The following is a 16,534-nucleotide window of genomic DNA, read 5'->3' on the forward strand; positions in this document are numbered from 1 at the left end:
CTTGTTTTGACTGCAACCTAGAGGAATTGTTCCTTTATAACCTCTGCATTTTTTGGATTATCAGAATTCTTTTAATAACTTTTGATCATATGTGACTCACACATGCTTGACTTAGATTCAGCCTGGCAGGGATAATAAACTGTGCCAAATTATATATTTCATTCACTGAGGCTCAAAGAAGAAGAAAAAACATACTTACTTTCTCAATCGACTTCTTGTTGTTGACAGAATAGACTATACAGATAACATTTGCCTGTAGAGAACAATGGCAATATTAGTTATTACAGTAATGTACACATACCCATAAATAAAAGCTCAACAAGTATAGACTGATGGACGTTAATGGGTCAATTTTAAGGGTAAAATTAAGATGATGTCCAACAGACCTTGGAAATTTCTTGATACAGTTGCTCATCTGACTGCTCTGCCTCTGCAGGATTCAAAAGACACATTAGTGAACTGTTTTATGCATGTTTAAATCTTTCTGAGTTCCTTTTAATGAATTACAAACAGAATTTACAGGCTTTTAATCAAAGCAGACGTAACCTTCAATTGAACACATTAAACATATTGCACTGATGAGAAGTTGTGATGTGGCCTAACAATGCAACCACATTTAGTGATGCTGGGTACCCGAGTAGTCGACTATGTGTGTGGGGACCCTCTCTGGTGTGACATCGGCTGGAATGGTGATCTCCTCGGCACGGAGGGGAACCTGAAGCAAACCGCACAATAACAGAAATAAGTGCTACATACTATATAAGCAGGGTCTAATGAAAAAAAAAAGTACCGTAGGAAAATTATGAGCGACCTGATTTCCTGTAAAACAATCACGGCTCAAACTGTGCAGTAGTTTTAAGCCCATAAATAAATAGCCGTTTTGTGGTGCCCCTTAGTTTATGATAGCAGTAATTTCGCAGTAATTTGATAAAGTAGGTTTATGATCCATAAGCTATGCTCAATACATTAAACCAAATATCACTGGATATTTTAGAGCAGCAGTATCATCCCTAGTAAAAAAAAAAAAGCAAGATGGGAAATCTCAATGTTTGCATTAAAGTTGACATGTTCACCCACTGTCTGTCTACCTTGCGCTTTTCTTTTCACGGAAAATAATTGGGCATCGTCTGCAACCATATCCACGGATCAGTGGCTCATTTCACAGGCTGCAGAACCTACTTACTTGCGCTAATGAACATACAAACAAGGGTGCACTTGCAAATATGACAGCAGCATTAAACCAAATATCACTGGATATTTTAGTGCAGCAGTATCATCCCTAGTAAAAAAAAAAAAGCAAGATGGGAAATCTCAATGTTTGCACAGGGTGCACTTGCAAATATGACAGCAGCATGCTGCAACAAACAAGACACGTGTCCACAGACAGCTGGATCAAGAGAAACGTTCACCAGCAAGAATGGGTTTATTCCAAAAACGAAACCTGTCTTGTGTGATGGCTCATACCACGTACCTCGTCAGGAAACTCCTCACTGACCAGTGACATGATCAGCGACGTCTTGCCCACCTTGGCTGTATGGACAAGAGGAGAAATGGCGTCAGCGCATCAATTCATATCACCCAGGGTGACCGAGGCTCGACAGATCATGTGAGCGCTCCCAAAAACCCCCGTTAGAAACCACAACGGTGCACTATCCCAGCAAAGGTCGGCTGGCCGGAACACAGCGCTAGCTAGATGCTACTAGCATCCTCGCTGGAAGGACGGCTAGTGAACTAGACCACCTTGAGGGGTTGTCGCTTATTTTCTGGTTAAAGCCTACTACTTACGTTCCCCTACGAGCAGTATCCTCACGTCCTTCCTCATTTTGGTTGGTTTTTGCGGGTGTTTTCTTTTTGTTGCGGAGACGGGGGGGCTCCTCCTTTAGTCTCTCATCTATTCTCCCGGACGGTTTCTCTAACGTCCGGCCTTGCGCCCCCCGGCCGCTGTCAGACTCCCGGCGCCTTTGTAGGACAAAACGGACGGAGGCGTTCGCGTCCCCCCTACCCCCCCGGGGCCCGTCCTCGTTTCTTCCGGACTCAGGAACGGTACGACCCCCCTCTCGCCGCTCACCGAAACGCGCCGAGGGGGAATAAAGCGCTATTTACTCGGCTTTGGGAGAAATCGTGGCACTCCGCAGATGTGGTGCCACAAGCGCGCTGCCCGACCTCCGGCGCCCGGCGACTACGACGAGCGGCGCAGGACAAACTTACCGCCAAACTTCGAGCGCTCTCTACTGACCCCAAGCGCCCGAATACGGGAACTGCACGACTGCTCAGCTGTCTTTATGTACCAGCACGGAGCCAGTGTAAGGCAGTGGTTCTCAACCTTTTTGGGGTCCTGGACCCCCCTGCGCATTTTTGATCTACCCTGAGGACCCCCTCCACCTGATCTTGGGGGAGGGGGGTTGCACTTTGTAGAAACAGTAGAAACTGCATTTTAAATTGCATTATAGCATTTATTCACTCTTTGGGGCAAAAATAAGAGCTTTCAGTTGTAACTTAGATATAGTTAACAAAACAGAATTCTTATGCAGTAACTTTCAGATATATGTAACAAAACAGAATATGTATTCAGTAACTTTCAGATATATGTAACAAAACAGAATATGTATTCAGTAACTTTCAGATATATGTAACAAAACAGAATATGTATTCAGTAACTTTCAGATATATATAACAAAACAATATGTATTCAGTAACTTTCAGATATATGTAATAAAACAGAATATGTATTCAGTAACTTTCAGATATATGTAACAAAACAGAATTCTTATGCTGTAACTTTCAGATATATGTAACAACACAGAATTCTTATGCAGTAACTTTCAGATATATGTAACAACACAGAATATGTATTCAGTAACTTTCAGATATATGTAACAAAACAGAATTCTTATGCAGTAACTTTCAGATATATGTAACAAAACAGAATATGTATTCAGTAACTTTCAGATATATGTAACAAAACAGAATATGTATTCAGTAACTTTCAGATATATGTAACAAAACAGAATATGTATTCAGTAACTTTCAGATATATGTAACAAAACAGAATATGTATTCAGTAACTTTCAGATATATGTAACAAAACAGAATATGTATTCAGTAACTTTCAGATATATGTAACAAAACAGAATTTTTATGCAGTAACTTTTAACAATGCAAACGGGAGCGAGATCTCTTATTAAAATACAATAAATTACACTTGTGAAACAGATGTAATTAGAGAAAAAAGTCCTGTTACCCTTTATAGTTTAGGTAGATAAAGGTCTCAGTCACATTTGAGTAAAATAATCCTATTTCTACAAATGTCATAGGAGCTTTTTTTTAAAGATATTTATTTTCACTGACCCCTTGCAATTACACCACGGACCACTAGGGGTCTATTGCCTTACACTGGTGTAAGGCAATAGAACAGATCAGTTTGCAACTTCTAGGGACATTCTCAACTCATCGTGACTTTGGCTGGTCAGCGACGAGCTAGTGAGCTAACAAGCCAATGAGCGTTAGCTGACACTGAGTTGACGGTTTGAATTTCTTTGTCTTTTTCATTTGCACGTTTCTTCCGTTCGCTCGTAGCCCAAATAATGTCATGTTGCGAATGATTGACACGGTGACACTGTGACCTAAAAATGACGTCAGAAAGGTACCGCTGGCTAGCATAAGTTCTCTTGTAGTGCACGGGACACTGGAGAATGCTTCCTTCCATCCATCCATCCTTCCATCCATCCATCCATCCATTATCCGAGCAGCTTATCCTGCTCTCAGGGTCGCGGGGGATGCTGGAGCCTATCCCAGCAGGCATTGGGCGACAGGCGGGGAGACACCCTGGCCATCACACACACACACACACACACTCATACCTAGGGTCTTTGGCCTGTGGGAGGGAAGTTTCTTTGAGGGAGGAATGCTCTTTGCAGCCTTAAGTTTCTGAGGAGCGTGACATATGTACATGTGGGAGGCCTCACGAAAATGGTGGTTCTGCCCTCACACACCCCTCCTCCATGGTACAGAACACAGAATTTGAAAGTTGGCTGTTATTGTCTTAATTAACTTCCATGTAGAGGTGCCACTGGTACCATTTTTTTTAAGTAGTGTGGAAACATGCCAACACCTTATGAATGTGCTTTTACTTTCCAGATCATGTGCATGCCAGGGCTGTGTGGGTGGAGCACGGAGAGGAAGCGGAGGGAACTGTCCCAGACAACTGCACTGATGTCGACAACAAAACTATTAGATGACCAAAAACAAGGGCAAAGGCAGCTTTTCCCAATCACCCCCCCCCCCAGGATGACTGGATGACATTCACCTTGGTGAAACGTAAAATGACATCCAGTAAGTCGGTATGAATGATCTAATAAGGTTCATTCCTCTTTGTCAAAAATAACATTTGTAAGGCAGCCAAATGAGGAAAATCAAGTCAAAATGTCAGCAGTACCATAATTTTTATTGTAATGATATTGTCTGTGACTTTAACTTGCAGTTAGCATGCATGGATGCGATGATTTTGACATGACGAGCCACGCTGAGGGGGAAGAGGAGGAAGTAGTTAAGAGGAAAAAGGCCAAACGCAAGTTTGATTACTATGTTCTTGGTATGCTTCTATGACAATTGGTGAATCTGTCTTGGGCATCAAAGTCTAGTCACTGAATATACACGGGGGCCTCAAGTTTCAGGTCACATTTTAAAAACTGGTAATTAGTGCATGTTATAAAAGATGTTAATTTGTGCAATTACAGAATCTGACAATTTGTACGAAGAAGAGGAGAACATGACAGGTAAGTTTCCCAAGCTGTTGACATTTCACACGTGAGTAGTCCCTATAGAATTGCAACGTTACAAGAGTTACAAGGTTAGTGCTCATTATTTTAATGACTGATGCTTCCATTTATTTGATATACTGCCTCTGTTTAGGCGTCATTGTCGAGGCGCCCGCCTTTCCCATTCCACCAACAAAGGTGACAAAGTCCATCCAGATGGGGTCTGCTGGATTTAGCAGAAGATTCACTGTTAGTAAGTATCCATCACTTGAATCTACTAATTTGTTATGTGCATAATTTACTACTACTACTACTACTACTACTACTACTACTACTACTACTACTACTACTACTTTCGGCTGCTCCCGTTAGGGGGCGCCAAAGCAGATCATCCGTTTCCATCTCTTCCTGTCTTCTGCATCTTCCTCTGTCACACCAGCCACCTGCATGTCCTCCCTCACCACCTCCATAAACCTCCTCTCTGGCCTTCCTCTTCTCCTCTTCCCTGGCAGCTCCATATTCAGCATCCTTCTCCCAATATACCCAGCATCTCTCCTCCACACATGTCCAAACCATCTCAATCTTGTCTCTCTTGCTTTGTCTCCAAACCGTCCAACCTGAGCTGTCCCTCTAATATGCTCGTTCCTAATCCTGTCCTTCTTCATCACTCCCAATGAAAATCTTAGCATCTTCAACTTATCTGTCGTCTTGTTTCACCCCGTTTATTGTAAAGCGACTTTGAGTATTAGAAAGGCGCTATATAAGTTTAATTTCTTCTTCTTATTCTTCTTATTCTTATTATTATAACTCTGCCACCTCCAGCTCCACCTCCTGTCTTTTCATCAGTGCCACTGTCTCCAAACCATACAGCATAGCTGGTCTCACAACCATCTTGTAAACCTTCCCTTTAACTCTTGCTGGTACCCTTCTGTCGCAGATCACTCCTGACACTCTTCTCCACCCACTCCACCCTGCCTGCACTCTCTTCTTCACCTCTCTTCTGCACTCCCCGTTACTTTGGACAGTTGACCCCAAGTATTTAAACTCATACGCCTTCCTCACCTCCACTCCTTGCATCCTGACCATTCCACCGTCCTCCCTCTCATTCATACATAGGTATTCCATCTTCCTCCTTCTGACTTTCATTCCTCTTCTCTCCAGTGCATACCTCCACCTCTCCAGGCTCTCCTCCACCTGCACCCTACTCTCGCTACAGATCACAACGTCATCTGCAAACATCATCGTCCACGGAGACTCCTGCCTGATCTCGTCCGTCAACCTGTCCATCACCATTGCAAACAAGAAAGGGCTCAGAGCCGATCTTTGATGTAACCCCACCTCCACCTTGAACCCATCTGTCATTCCAACCACACACCTCACCACTGTCACACTTCCCTCATACATATCCTGCACCACTCCTGCATACTTCTCTGCAACTCCTGACTTCCTCATACAATACCACACCTCCTCTCTCGGCACCCTGTCATGTACTTTCTCTAAAGCTACAAAGACACAATGTACCTCCTTCTGGCCTTCTCTATACTTCTCCATCAACATTCTCAAAGCAAACATCACATCTGTGGTGCTCTTTCGTAGCATGAAACCATACTGCTGCTCGCTGATCATCACCTCTCCTCTTAACCTAGCTTCTATCGCTCTTTCCCATATCTTCATGCTGTGGCTGATCAACTTTATACCTCTGTAGTTGCTACAGTTTAAGCATTTAAAGTGCACTGAAGGGTGAGTAATTGCCACCTCAATTTGATTCATGGAGAAACCACCACTGAACACCATTTAAATGGGAAATGAACAGCCAGGATCCACTGTCAGGTGATATGAGTGGATAGCAGGCCGCAATCGTACGGTCACAAACAGAAGAGTCTGAGTCTAGCACCACGGTGCTTTGCTGTGACACAGCAGAAAAGTTTAGTAGTGTGAGGAACGAGGTTGGGGTGACAGATTCACCATTCATCCATGCTGCTGGTCATCCAGTCACTTCGGTTTCCAGATGCCGCAGCCCTGTCACCTACGGGGATTCTCTGTTGTTGCGGCCGTATGTGTTTCATCTTTTTCTTCTGATGTTGGCTTCAGCTGGGATTAGAAAACAGGTTTTAGACAAGGGACATCACATGATGCACGGAAAATGTACAGGGCTCGGTTTTATAACAGTGTTGCTCCATGTGGACACGTGTGTGTGTGTGTGTGTGTGTGTGTGTGTGTGTGTGTGTGTGTGTGTGTGTGCACTTTTGCCAGGATGCTGTTGTGCGCGTGCATACTTTGTGTGTGCCTCCTGCATTGCTTACTGCTGTAGTCCTGAGGTGCCATGGGCCTGGAGATGACCTGTCTGAGCACCTCCAGCCACTCCCTCTGCTCCCGCTCCTGTTCACACATGAACACAAACTGCCGGTCGGGGGTCTCAACAGCGATGCCACAGTTCCACTTGTTCCCTCGGGCACTCTTTGGGACACACTCCTTCACAGCGTAACCGTTTTTCTCTGTGCCAATGAAAATCACCCCCAACTCCTCGGCATCCTTTACTCGGGGATATGAGCAAACGATATGCGCGCACGTGTGCATGAAACACAAACATAAATACACAAACCAACAACAATGGTGGGCAAAAACGCACGACAAAATGTAAGTTTGTGTAACAGGGCTGAACTGTGTGTGACGGTGACCGGTGAGCAGGGACTGATCCTCACCAGCTGGCCCTTGAAGTAGAGCAGCTTCCTCTCCTGAGAGTCGAGGACGAACCACCGCTTTTTGAACAGCTCCCTCTGCTGTTGGACATGTACGCACAATACAATTTAAACCCACTGGGATTTCATGAACATCCACACTCCCCTCTCTCTTCTGCAAGTGACAGCACCATTCATGTGACCCTCCACTTAGCTAGGCAGCAACACACTTAGCACTAAAGGCCCAAGGGGACAGGCAATATCTGTGAATGAATCTCACCAAAACACCAAGAGAGCAGGCGTGTTTACTTCGGTCAGCCTACCTTTGGGCCAGTCTTTTCCATGAAGCCCTCTTTGAGGTAGTTTCTTGTTATCTTGGGCTTCAGCTGACGGACATAAATAATCAAGAAGGCATTAACGTCAAAATTGAAAGAAAAGGCGTTTCCCACTTCCCTTCGTCAGCCGAATCAAACAGCTCTTGTTGTCTTGGTCTGTCAAACCAGCAGTGGCTGGCGGACTGCTGTGCAGTAACACAATAACCCCAATCTCTTTAACTCCTCCGATAGTGACGCTTTGCTTCATTGCTTTGACAAACGCCAAGCCTTGTTTGACTGCTGGAAGGTGCGAACATGCGCTTATTAAGTGTTTTGATGACAGCTATCAAAAAGTGATCATATCATTGTTTCAAATACAATGGACGTTATTACCCCCGCCCCCGGGGGGTTACAGCAGTCGGCCGTATGGACTACAGCCCCCCCTCCACAGTACATACACAACAGTTATGATCCGCCATTTAACTTCTGCTCACTGCTTACATCTTCATCCCGTCCAGTAGGGTAGGCCGTTCTTAGGTAGGCGTAGCGAGCCGCACGGATGGCGTTGTACCATATCACAATCTCCTAGACAAGAGAAGAAGAAAAGAAAGAAAGCTACTTCATTTTGTCGTTGTGCAGTTGTTCGGTTACAGTAAAATGTGTTCTCTGCATGTAACCCCTCCTATTGTATAGCAGCAGTGGGCAGCTGCAGTGCCCGGGGACCAACTCCACTTCTTCTTCCCACTGCCTTGCTCAGGGGCACGAGCGGGGGTATTAACCCTAACATGCATGTCTCTTTGATGGTGGGAGGAAACCGGAGCACCCGGAGGAAACCCACACACACACGGGGAGAACATGCAAACTCCACACGGAAAGGACCTGGGACAGCATGGGGGTTCGAACCCAGGACCTTCTTGCTGTGAGGTGACATTGCTAACCACTGTGCCGCCGATGAAAACAAGAAATCAGTAATAGTGAGCTCTGCCAAGCTGAGAGCACTAACTGTTGGGGAATGACATAACAACTATCCTGATCATTGACCACCTCAGGCCTTTCATGGTAAACGTAGAGGTTCCTGGTATGGCTGTGGCTGTCCTCATGGTAAGTCAGTTGGAGGCCGTGGGGATGGCCAATCTTCTCAGGCTGGAAGGTGGCATTCAGGTCCTTGATGGAGATCACCGCCTTCGGCACTTTGGAGTCCTGGAAGGTGAATAAATGACTTGGTATTGTAGCTCAAACACAGAAACGAATAACATGTTATCAATCTACAATAAATCACAACTGGATAAGCGAAGGGGTTGTGTTTGCACAGCGTTTTTGTTCTTTACCGTGTGTCTTTGTTGATCTCTCGGGGGCGTGTTGCTTTTATTTCTTTTCCATTTTACAACTGATTTTACCAAAACTAGTTAAAAGATAAACTGCGGGATTCCAGTTTTGACACGACCGAGCGGGGACGTGTTCCACTAAACTGTCATCCACTTCCTACAAATATGGCGACTGAACTCTCGAAACTGCGCACACTGCTGTTGTAAACTACTACTAACTAATTCTTAATGTCGGGAAGAAAGACATACCTGTGGAGGCATGGGGATGTTTAGGCAGTGGAGATTTGAACTAGATTGCTGAACACAATCCAGCCTCTTCCACTCCTATCATTACGTCTATACTGGAGCAGCTTGGCAGATTTTCAGGGTATAAACTGAATTTTCAGAGAAGGGAACTTTTTCCTATAAACCCAATAACCACAAGAATGCCTCATTCACTCTTTCCTTTTACATGGATGGATAGTGGGTTTAAATACTTGGGCATTTTCCTCACTAAATCATTCCCTCATATTCTCAAGGAACATTTCCTACCTTTATTAGAACGTTGTAAAGATTTTAGCCGTTGGGCCACTCTGGCCCCTATCGCTGGCTGGCTGTATTCGCCTTATCAAAATGGCTGTCCCACCCAAATTCTTACACCTCTTCCAACATATCCCAGTATTTATTAGGAAACACTTCTCCACAAAATTAGATCAGACTTTCTCCTCCTTTCTATGGGAAACAAACCACGGCACATTAAGAAAGTGCATCTCCAACGGCCCAAGTTGAAGGGCGGGATGGCCCTTCCAAATTTTCTTAATGACTATTTGGGCATGTAGGAGGCACTTTAGTCTTAATAGACCAGCCTCTCGTTCCCCCGATATGTCCTAACCGCCTGTTTAAACCATGGTGTATTGAGCTCACCTTTCAAACTGGGTTTGACAAAGGAATCAAAAGTGTCGGGAGATCTGTACAGCAAAGGGACTTCCATGCACGTACTGCAGGAACCCCACTGTTCCTGTAACGGCATGACTTGGGGGGGGGCTTACACATGATACCAGACATCATCTTCACATAATGGTCATTTCATCTTCCATCTGACTACGTCACCTGTGCTACACGCAACATTCTGTGTATTGCTGCTTGCCGCCACGTTTTTGTTTGTCGGTCTTTTAATGCCAACAGCCCCCTTCTTTTTTCCTGTTTCTCTCTGCTCTGGGGATGGGAGGGAAGGGAGGGAGGGGAAAGAGGGATCGCAAAACCCAATAAACAGATTTAAAAAAAAAAAAAAAGATAAACTGCGAAAAACATAAAAAAAACGAGACTTGGATAGTGACAGACGTGGACTGTATGATTATCTGATGGAAGGATTAGTTGTAATTTAACATGAAATCTTGACCTGTATTCAGGCACTGCTCTAAAGAAGAAGAAGAAGAAACCTCCAAAATTTGCACAACGGGCGTATGAAGTGTTGAGTTGTGTCAGAGCTGCTGAGGACGTCGTCTTACGTTGTCCTTGTTGTAATAGGTCAGGGTAAATTCCCTTTCAGAGAGAACGAACTTCCTCCTCAGGAACTGAGCGTTCTCCTTCCCCTTCTTCCACAGCACCCCTTCATGGAAACCTGGAATCAACCCAAGAAGCGTGCTTAGGTCTACCTCAAGTAAAATGCTGTGTCGGTCCAGAAGGATGAATGAAGCACCCACTTCCTCCGTCTCAACTTAGGATTCCGAGAAGAAGAAAAAACAAAGCTTTTCTTGTGTATGAGGAAGTACGTTGTTCTTGTTTCACCAATAAAAAAGACACCAGTTGGAGACTGGACATGTTATGGGTTGGAAACATGAGACAAAAGCTCAAAAATACCATCACACTCCACCACTTCTGCAGGGATTATTATCATTGTGCGGGCGAGGTGTAAACGAGTAAATACAGTTGCAAGGTTCACCTGTGGTATAACTGAGTGGCGGGTACTTGGTCTCTCCCGTGAACTCCATCCTCTCGTATTTCGCTCGTATCCACTGTTCCCTCAAGACACTAGGAATAAGACACAAGTCAAAGAGCCTTTGTAGTCAGAAGGTGCATATTTACAGTGTGTCAGTCTGTTCTTAACACATAAAACATTCAAAAGTCAAACACGCCACGCAAAATCCAAATGCTACGTACCCGGCTCGTGCATCTCCAAAGACTTAATTGTCAAACATTAATAACATCCCGGGAAGCCAATAATCAGTGTACTGTAATCTATCACAAGCAGATGGTCATTTCTTCATTTTGGATCTAGCAGCAGGTAGTTTGGGCTATTCACACTTTACTTCTATAGTCAGTGGTTCAACTTCTCTTTATGTTGCTTCCTTCCCCTTAATCTAATTACAGCCCCTTGGCCGTAGCCTGTGTGACTTCTCTGAGATACTGGTGCCCATCCCAACGACTGAACAAGTTAAAGCTTCAGTCTCACACAGTCTACGTGTTTCGAGAGAGTAAACCTCAAATCTAATTCCTTCTGCTGCTTATCCACGAGTGGGTGGATTGTTTTCTGGGGTATACTTACGCACAGTCGTTTTGATTGGGCTGGTAATAGTACACTGGAACAGCTTTTTCATAGTAAGCTCTGGCTCTGGTGTTGCCGTTGGATTTCATAAACTTCAGCAATCCCAGTTCCCAGAAACACACACACACACACACATGCACACACACACGTGCACACACATGCACACACACACACACGCACACACACACATGACATGAGGATGAGTCAGTCAGTTCAAGCCTTCAGAAATTCTCCACAAGGAAGTTAAAAAAGAAAAAAAAACTGTGCCGCTTGAAAGCAGTAACAGCGCCTGGAAGAGGCGTGGGAATAGAAGAGTTTATTATACCTCCACCAGATCATCCTCCCAGAAGTCCAGCTTTAAGGATTTGACACGGCTGGATAAGTTGCGGTGGACCCCCGAACAGTTCAGACACACAAAGACACCTAGTCTGTGGGACGCCCAGTCTGGATCTAAGTTGTGTAAGAGGACGAGGAAATCAAACATGCACCATGTGGGTGAAAACATGTGGGTGTGACCCAACTGATTCTTTTGACTAAGTCCATCAAAGCCCAAATCCCAGTCACATTTAACCAGACTTTTGGCCAGTGAAGCTTAAAGTACAAGCGAGCTCACTCTAATTCGGTTTCCGTTACATGCAACTTAGGCATCTCGTGAGGGAAAACATCCCCCATTTTGAGTCCGCTCGTGAGAGACGCACTCCTCTGGAATTGCTTTCTTTTTCACCAGAGTAGGAAGACAACCACCAAATTTGTGAATTTCTTCTGGAAGGATTCTGCATCTCCTGTGATGGCCTGGCGGCCTCCCAGGGTGCCTCCCCGCCTGCCGCCCAACGACTGCTGGGATAGGCTGCTGCAGCATCCCGGCGACCCTGAGAGCAGGATGGGCGGTTCGGATAATGGATGGATGGATGGATGGATGGATGGCTGATTCAATACACGGACACAGGATCACTGTTGCTCGCCATCTCTCGGTCAACATCCCTGTTTTGTGAAGCACGTTGGTACCGAACTAGTTTGTGACTGAGAGGGCTTCGAGTTGGCTTGTCGTGGCAGAATGAAACGACAAACACCGAATAAGAGAATCCAAACGAAACGCCGTAAAGCTGGGCTGCTTGCTGCGAATACTGACTGTAAAGAATCGGTGTCAAAGGTTGGCCATCAACATTAAAAGGGACCACGGGAGTCAACGGCACTCAAAAAACTAAAACTCACAAAAATAAACCCATCATTTCATCTGACATACTAGTACTTTTGACATACTTTTGACATACTAGTACTTTTGGAATTCATCTGACATACTAGTACTTTTGACATACTAGTACTTCTGGCATTCATCTGACATACTAGTACTTTTGACATACTTTTGACATACTAGTACTTTTGACATACTTTTGACATACTAGCACTTTTGACATACTAGTACTTTTGGAATTCATCTGACATACTAGTACTTTTGACATACTAGTACTTCTGGCATTCATCTGACATACTAGTACTTTTGACATACTAGTACTTTTGACATCCTTTTGACATACTAGTACTTTTGACATACTTATGACATACTAGTACTTCTGGCATTCATCTGACATACTAGTACTTTTGACATACTTTTGACATACTAGTACTTTTGACATACTTTTGACATACTAGTACTTTTGGCATTCATCTGACATACTAGTACTTTTGACATACTTTTGACATACTAGTACTTCTGGCATTCATCTGACATACTAGTACTTTTGACATACTTTTGACATACTAGTACTTTTGACATACTTTTGACATACTAGTACTTTTGGCATTCATCTGACATACTAGTACTTTTGACATACTTTTGACATACTAGTACTTTTGGCATTCATCTGACATACTAGTACTTCTGGCATTCATCTGACATACTAGTACTTTTGGCATTCATCTGACATACTAGTACTTTTGACATACTTTTGACATACTAGTACTTTTGGCATTCATCTGACATACTAGTACTTCTGGCATTCATCTGACATACTAGTACTTTTGGCATTCATCTGACATACTAGTACTTTTGACATACTTTTGACATACTAGTACTTTTGGCATTCATCTGACATACTAGTACTTTTGACATACTTTTGACATACTAGTACTTCTGGCATTCATCTGACATGCTAGCACCTCCACTCAGCGGCGCGCTGAGTGGAGGTGGTTTGGTCGCTCACCCGGCGCGCCACAGTCCGCACACTGGCTGTTGTCCCGCTGTTTCACCATTTCTAGCAAGATCTTCTTGTTTCGCTCACTGCTCGCCATCGTTGTTGGCAAAGATCACTTCTGCAACACCAAACACTGTGGAAACTGAGCATGGCGGTCACATATGAGTAGCGGCGCTCATGGCTGAAGAGCACAGGAGCGGTGCGCGTCCAGACGGCACCGGGACGAGAAGAGGAAACTCACCGCGACCGCTCGTCACCGCGCCGCCTCCCAACTGCCGCCGCTGCTGCAGGTGTTACGCCAAAATCTGCGACCGGTGGAAACTGGGACCATAGATAAGTCCAGCAAAAGAATGGGGACGATTGCAGCGGACCTTCCGGTTAAGTTTGGGTTAGGGTAACCCTCTCGGAGGGAGGCCGTCCTTTTAGTGATGAAGGTGAGGCGCACGGTCTGTGTCTTAAGGACAACCGATTGTGATGTGTAGTAAAGGTGCTTAACCGCTAGGGGCGCTGTGAACTTACTTACCTGCTGAACAACTTGTGATGCGACAGAACAAGAATCACTCGGTGGAGTCAAGTCAACACGCATGCAGAGCTCTCCGTCTCAGTTTGTATGCACTCATCCAATAATCATATATCCATGACACCGATATCGTCATCATTTTGGACTGTCGCAGATTTTGGTGCAACACCAGCGCCTCATCGCTTACCAGTAGGGTTGCCGTCTACTTGCGACTCCAAATCCAGGATATCTGTTCTAATTATTTAATTGTAATTGTCATGGGAAGTGTGTCTGTGTGTACATGCCTTACAATTTCACTGGTCCAGCTACTACTACTGGCTGCTCCCGTTAGGGGGCGCCACAGTGGCTCATCCGTTTCCATCTCTTCCTGTCCTCTGCATCTTCCTCTGTCACACCAGCCACCTGCATGCCCCTGTGTGTGTGTGTGTATGTATGTATATATATATAATTCACAGGGTCCATGGTGGTCTCATAGGTGCTCAACAGGGTAAGGAGCAGAGATAGCCTTTTTTTTCCGAAACCGTCAATGGTGTTGTTATAAGTGCTCAACTTCGTGCGCGACGCACGAAACAGGCCTGTAGTGCTATGTATTAAAACTTGTTTTTCCTGCATCTGTATTGATATTCCGCTCCTCGTTAGTTGAGCACTTATAACATCATTGACGGTTTCGGGGAAAAACGCTATATATATATATATATATCTATAGATCAACCCAGATGCAGGAAAAAAAGTTTAATACACACACACACACATATATATATATATATAAAACTTAGCACAAAAAGTAAAGAAATGTGTTTGGTAGATTATGTCTTTGTTGTAACAATGCTTCTTGGCATAAATCTTATATCAGGCAGCTGATTGTCAGCACCTGGGGTACCAGAAGCTCAAAACAAGAGTCAATAGCAGCAGCAAAATAAGCTGTTGGGCATTGGCAGAGAAGATTTGGCAAATGTCTCATGGGCGCAGCCCACATACTCAGCTCTGCTGCTCATCCCACAACTGCATGTTATTTACAAATGTGGCCCCATTTAAAAGGGAAATAAACAGGCTTTCCAACGGTATAAGATTTATTGCCAAGAAGCATTGTTACAACAAAGAAATAATCTACCAAACACAAAATCCCTTACTTTTTTTGCCAAGTAATCCAGTGAGCCAAGTGGCAATCTAGTACAGCCGATTCACCTGACCTACATGTCTTTGGACTGAGGGAGGAAACTGGAGCCCCCGGAGGAAACCAAAATTATATCTGGGGGAGCAAAAAAGGGCAGAAAGCACATGGCACTGAAAGCTGGATCTAAAAAATGTGCAAAATTTGATTTAAATGTCAAACAGAGGACATGCAACGCATAAAAATATGGTATGCTTATTGGTGGGTAATAATCACATCCATAAATACACCCCCAGCGATGGCGGCTGGTCACCGATGGTGAGAAATACAATTTTTTTTAGTAGTGACAAACCTTTATTTGAACCTTTAATCAAGTCTTCAAAACTCCATTGTGAATGATGTGTGAACAAAGGGCTGGAAAAACTTCATTGTGAATAACGTGGAAAAAACATTTAGGGGCTGACAAATTAAACTGTCAAGTGGCCTGCTTTTGGTATTTAAAAAAATGATATAAAATTCATAGATCTTGCGAGCATTAACACGATTTGCAGCACCAAGTTTGACAAACTTCATAGCCTTTACATGGCCTTTATACATACTAAATACCACATTTTATTTTACATGTTAAAACTTTACAAAATGTTAAACGTCCACATTTGCTGTCGAAATGCAATGTCTCACATGGTATATATAAAACTTTCAAAACTGCACATTACACTGGAAAAAAAACCCCAAAACATTCATTTACAAAACACAAAAGTCTCACACTTGTATTGCTTACATTACAAATTCAGATTAAGTAAAAAAAAAATAAAAAATAAAAAAAATACAGCACTTTTGGAAAGCACCACGATGTGCTTTTTTAGAAAAGCGATGGATTTGAGTTAATTACCCATAATTGTTCCACAGAATTTACTAGGCTGATTATGTGCTGTCAAGTCAGAGCGCCATCTCTGTGCCAACTGCAGCAGCTGCGCTAAAGCAGGAGGAGATAGCCGAAACCTCAGAACCGTTCACCTGTCCATCTACTGATGGAGCCCGGTGGCTCATCTTATGCTTCGGCTACTACGATACTGGTGATTCACGATTCCATCCATCCATTATCCAAACCAC

The 16,534-nt window shown here is 44.0% G+C and overlaps 2 protein-coding genes across 3 annotated transcripts in view; both read right to left on the reverse strand.

The window, feature by feature from the left end:
- Positions 1–2,155, reverse strand: part of rhot1a (ras homolog family member T1a) — a 28,924-nt gene extending 26,769 nt beyond the window's left edge. For both annotated transcript variants that reach the window (XM_056287260.1, XM_056287259.1), the window contains exons 1-5: positions 1,786–2,155; positions 1,472–1,530; positions 634–715; positions 387–430; positions 200–253 (exon numbers count right to left, since the gene is read on the reverse strand). In XM_056287260.1, the coding sequence (XP_056143235.1) occupies positions 200–253; positions 387–430; positions 634–715; positions 1,472–1,530; positions 1,786–1,822 (276 nt within the window). In that variant the 5' untranslated portion in view covers positions 1,823–2,155. The remainder of the gene's footprint in view (positions 1–199; positions 254–386; positions 431–633; positions 716–1,471; positions 1,531–1,785) is intronic.
- A 4,554-nt stretch (positions 2,156–6,709) lies between these two features.
- adap2 (ArfGAP with dual PH domains 2) lies at positions 6,710–14,047 on the reverse strand. The gene is made up of 11 exons (XM_056288177.1): positions 13,800–14,047; positions 11,924–12,048; positions 11,599–11,690; positions 10,996–11,084; positions 10,562–10,674; positions 8,794–8,949; positions 8,251–8,334; positions 7,759–7,821; positions 7,460–7,537; positions 7,061–7,289; positions 6,710–6,848 (listed from the first exon to the last, which is right to left on the reverse strand). The coding sequence occupies exons 1-11, from the start codon at positions 13,885–13,887 to the stop codon at positions 6,820–6,822; spliced, it is 1,146 nt and encodes a 381-aa protein (XP_056144152.1). The 5' UTR covers positions 13,888–14,047; the 3' UTR covers positions 6,710–6,819.
- Between the last annotated feature and the right edge of the window lie 2,487 nt (positions 14,048–16,534).

The sequence above is a fragment of the Lampris incognitus genome, chromosome 10 (genome assembly GCF_029633865.1).
Source record: "Lampris incognitus isolate fLamInc1 chromosome 10, fLamInc1.hap2, whole genome shotgun sequence".
Classification (NCBI taxonomy): Eukaryota; Metazoa; Chordata; class Actinopteri; order Lampriformes; family Lampridae; genus Lampris; species Lampris incognitus.

What these genes read in the sequence shown, in the direction of transcription:
- adap2 (XM_056288177.1), bottom strand. Translation starts at nt 13,887, where the DNA reads ATGGCGAGCAGTGAGCGAAACAAGAAGATCTTGCTAGAAATGGTGAAA. An exon ending in TGCGGACTGTGGCGCGCCGG is followed by an intron (nt 12,049 to 13,799) that starts GTGAGCGACCAA and finishes TACACAACTTAG; the next exon opens with ATCCAGACTGGGCGTCCCAC. An exon ending in GGCACCTCAGGACTACAGCA is followed by an intron (nt 6,849 to 7,060) that starts GTAAGCAATGCA and finishes TTCTAATCCCAG; the next exon opens with CTGAAGCCAACATCAGAAGA.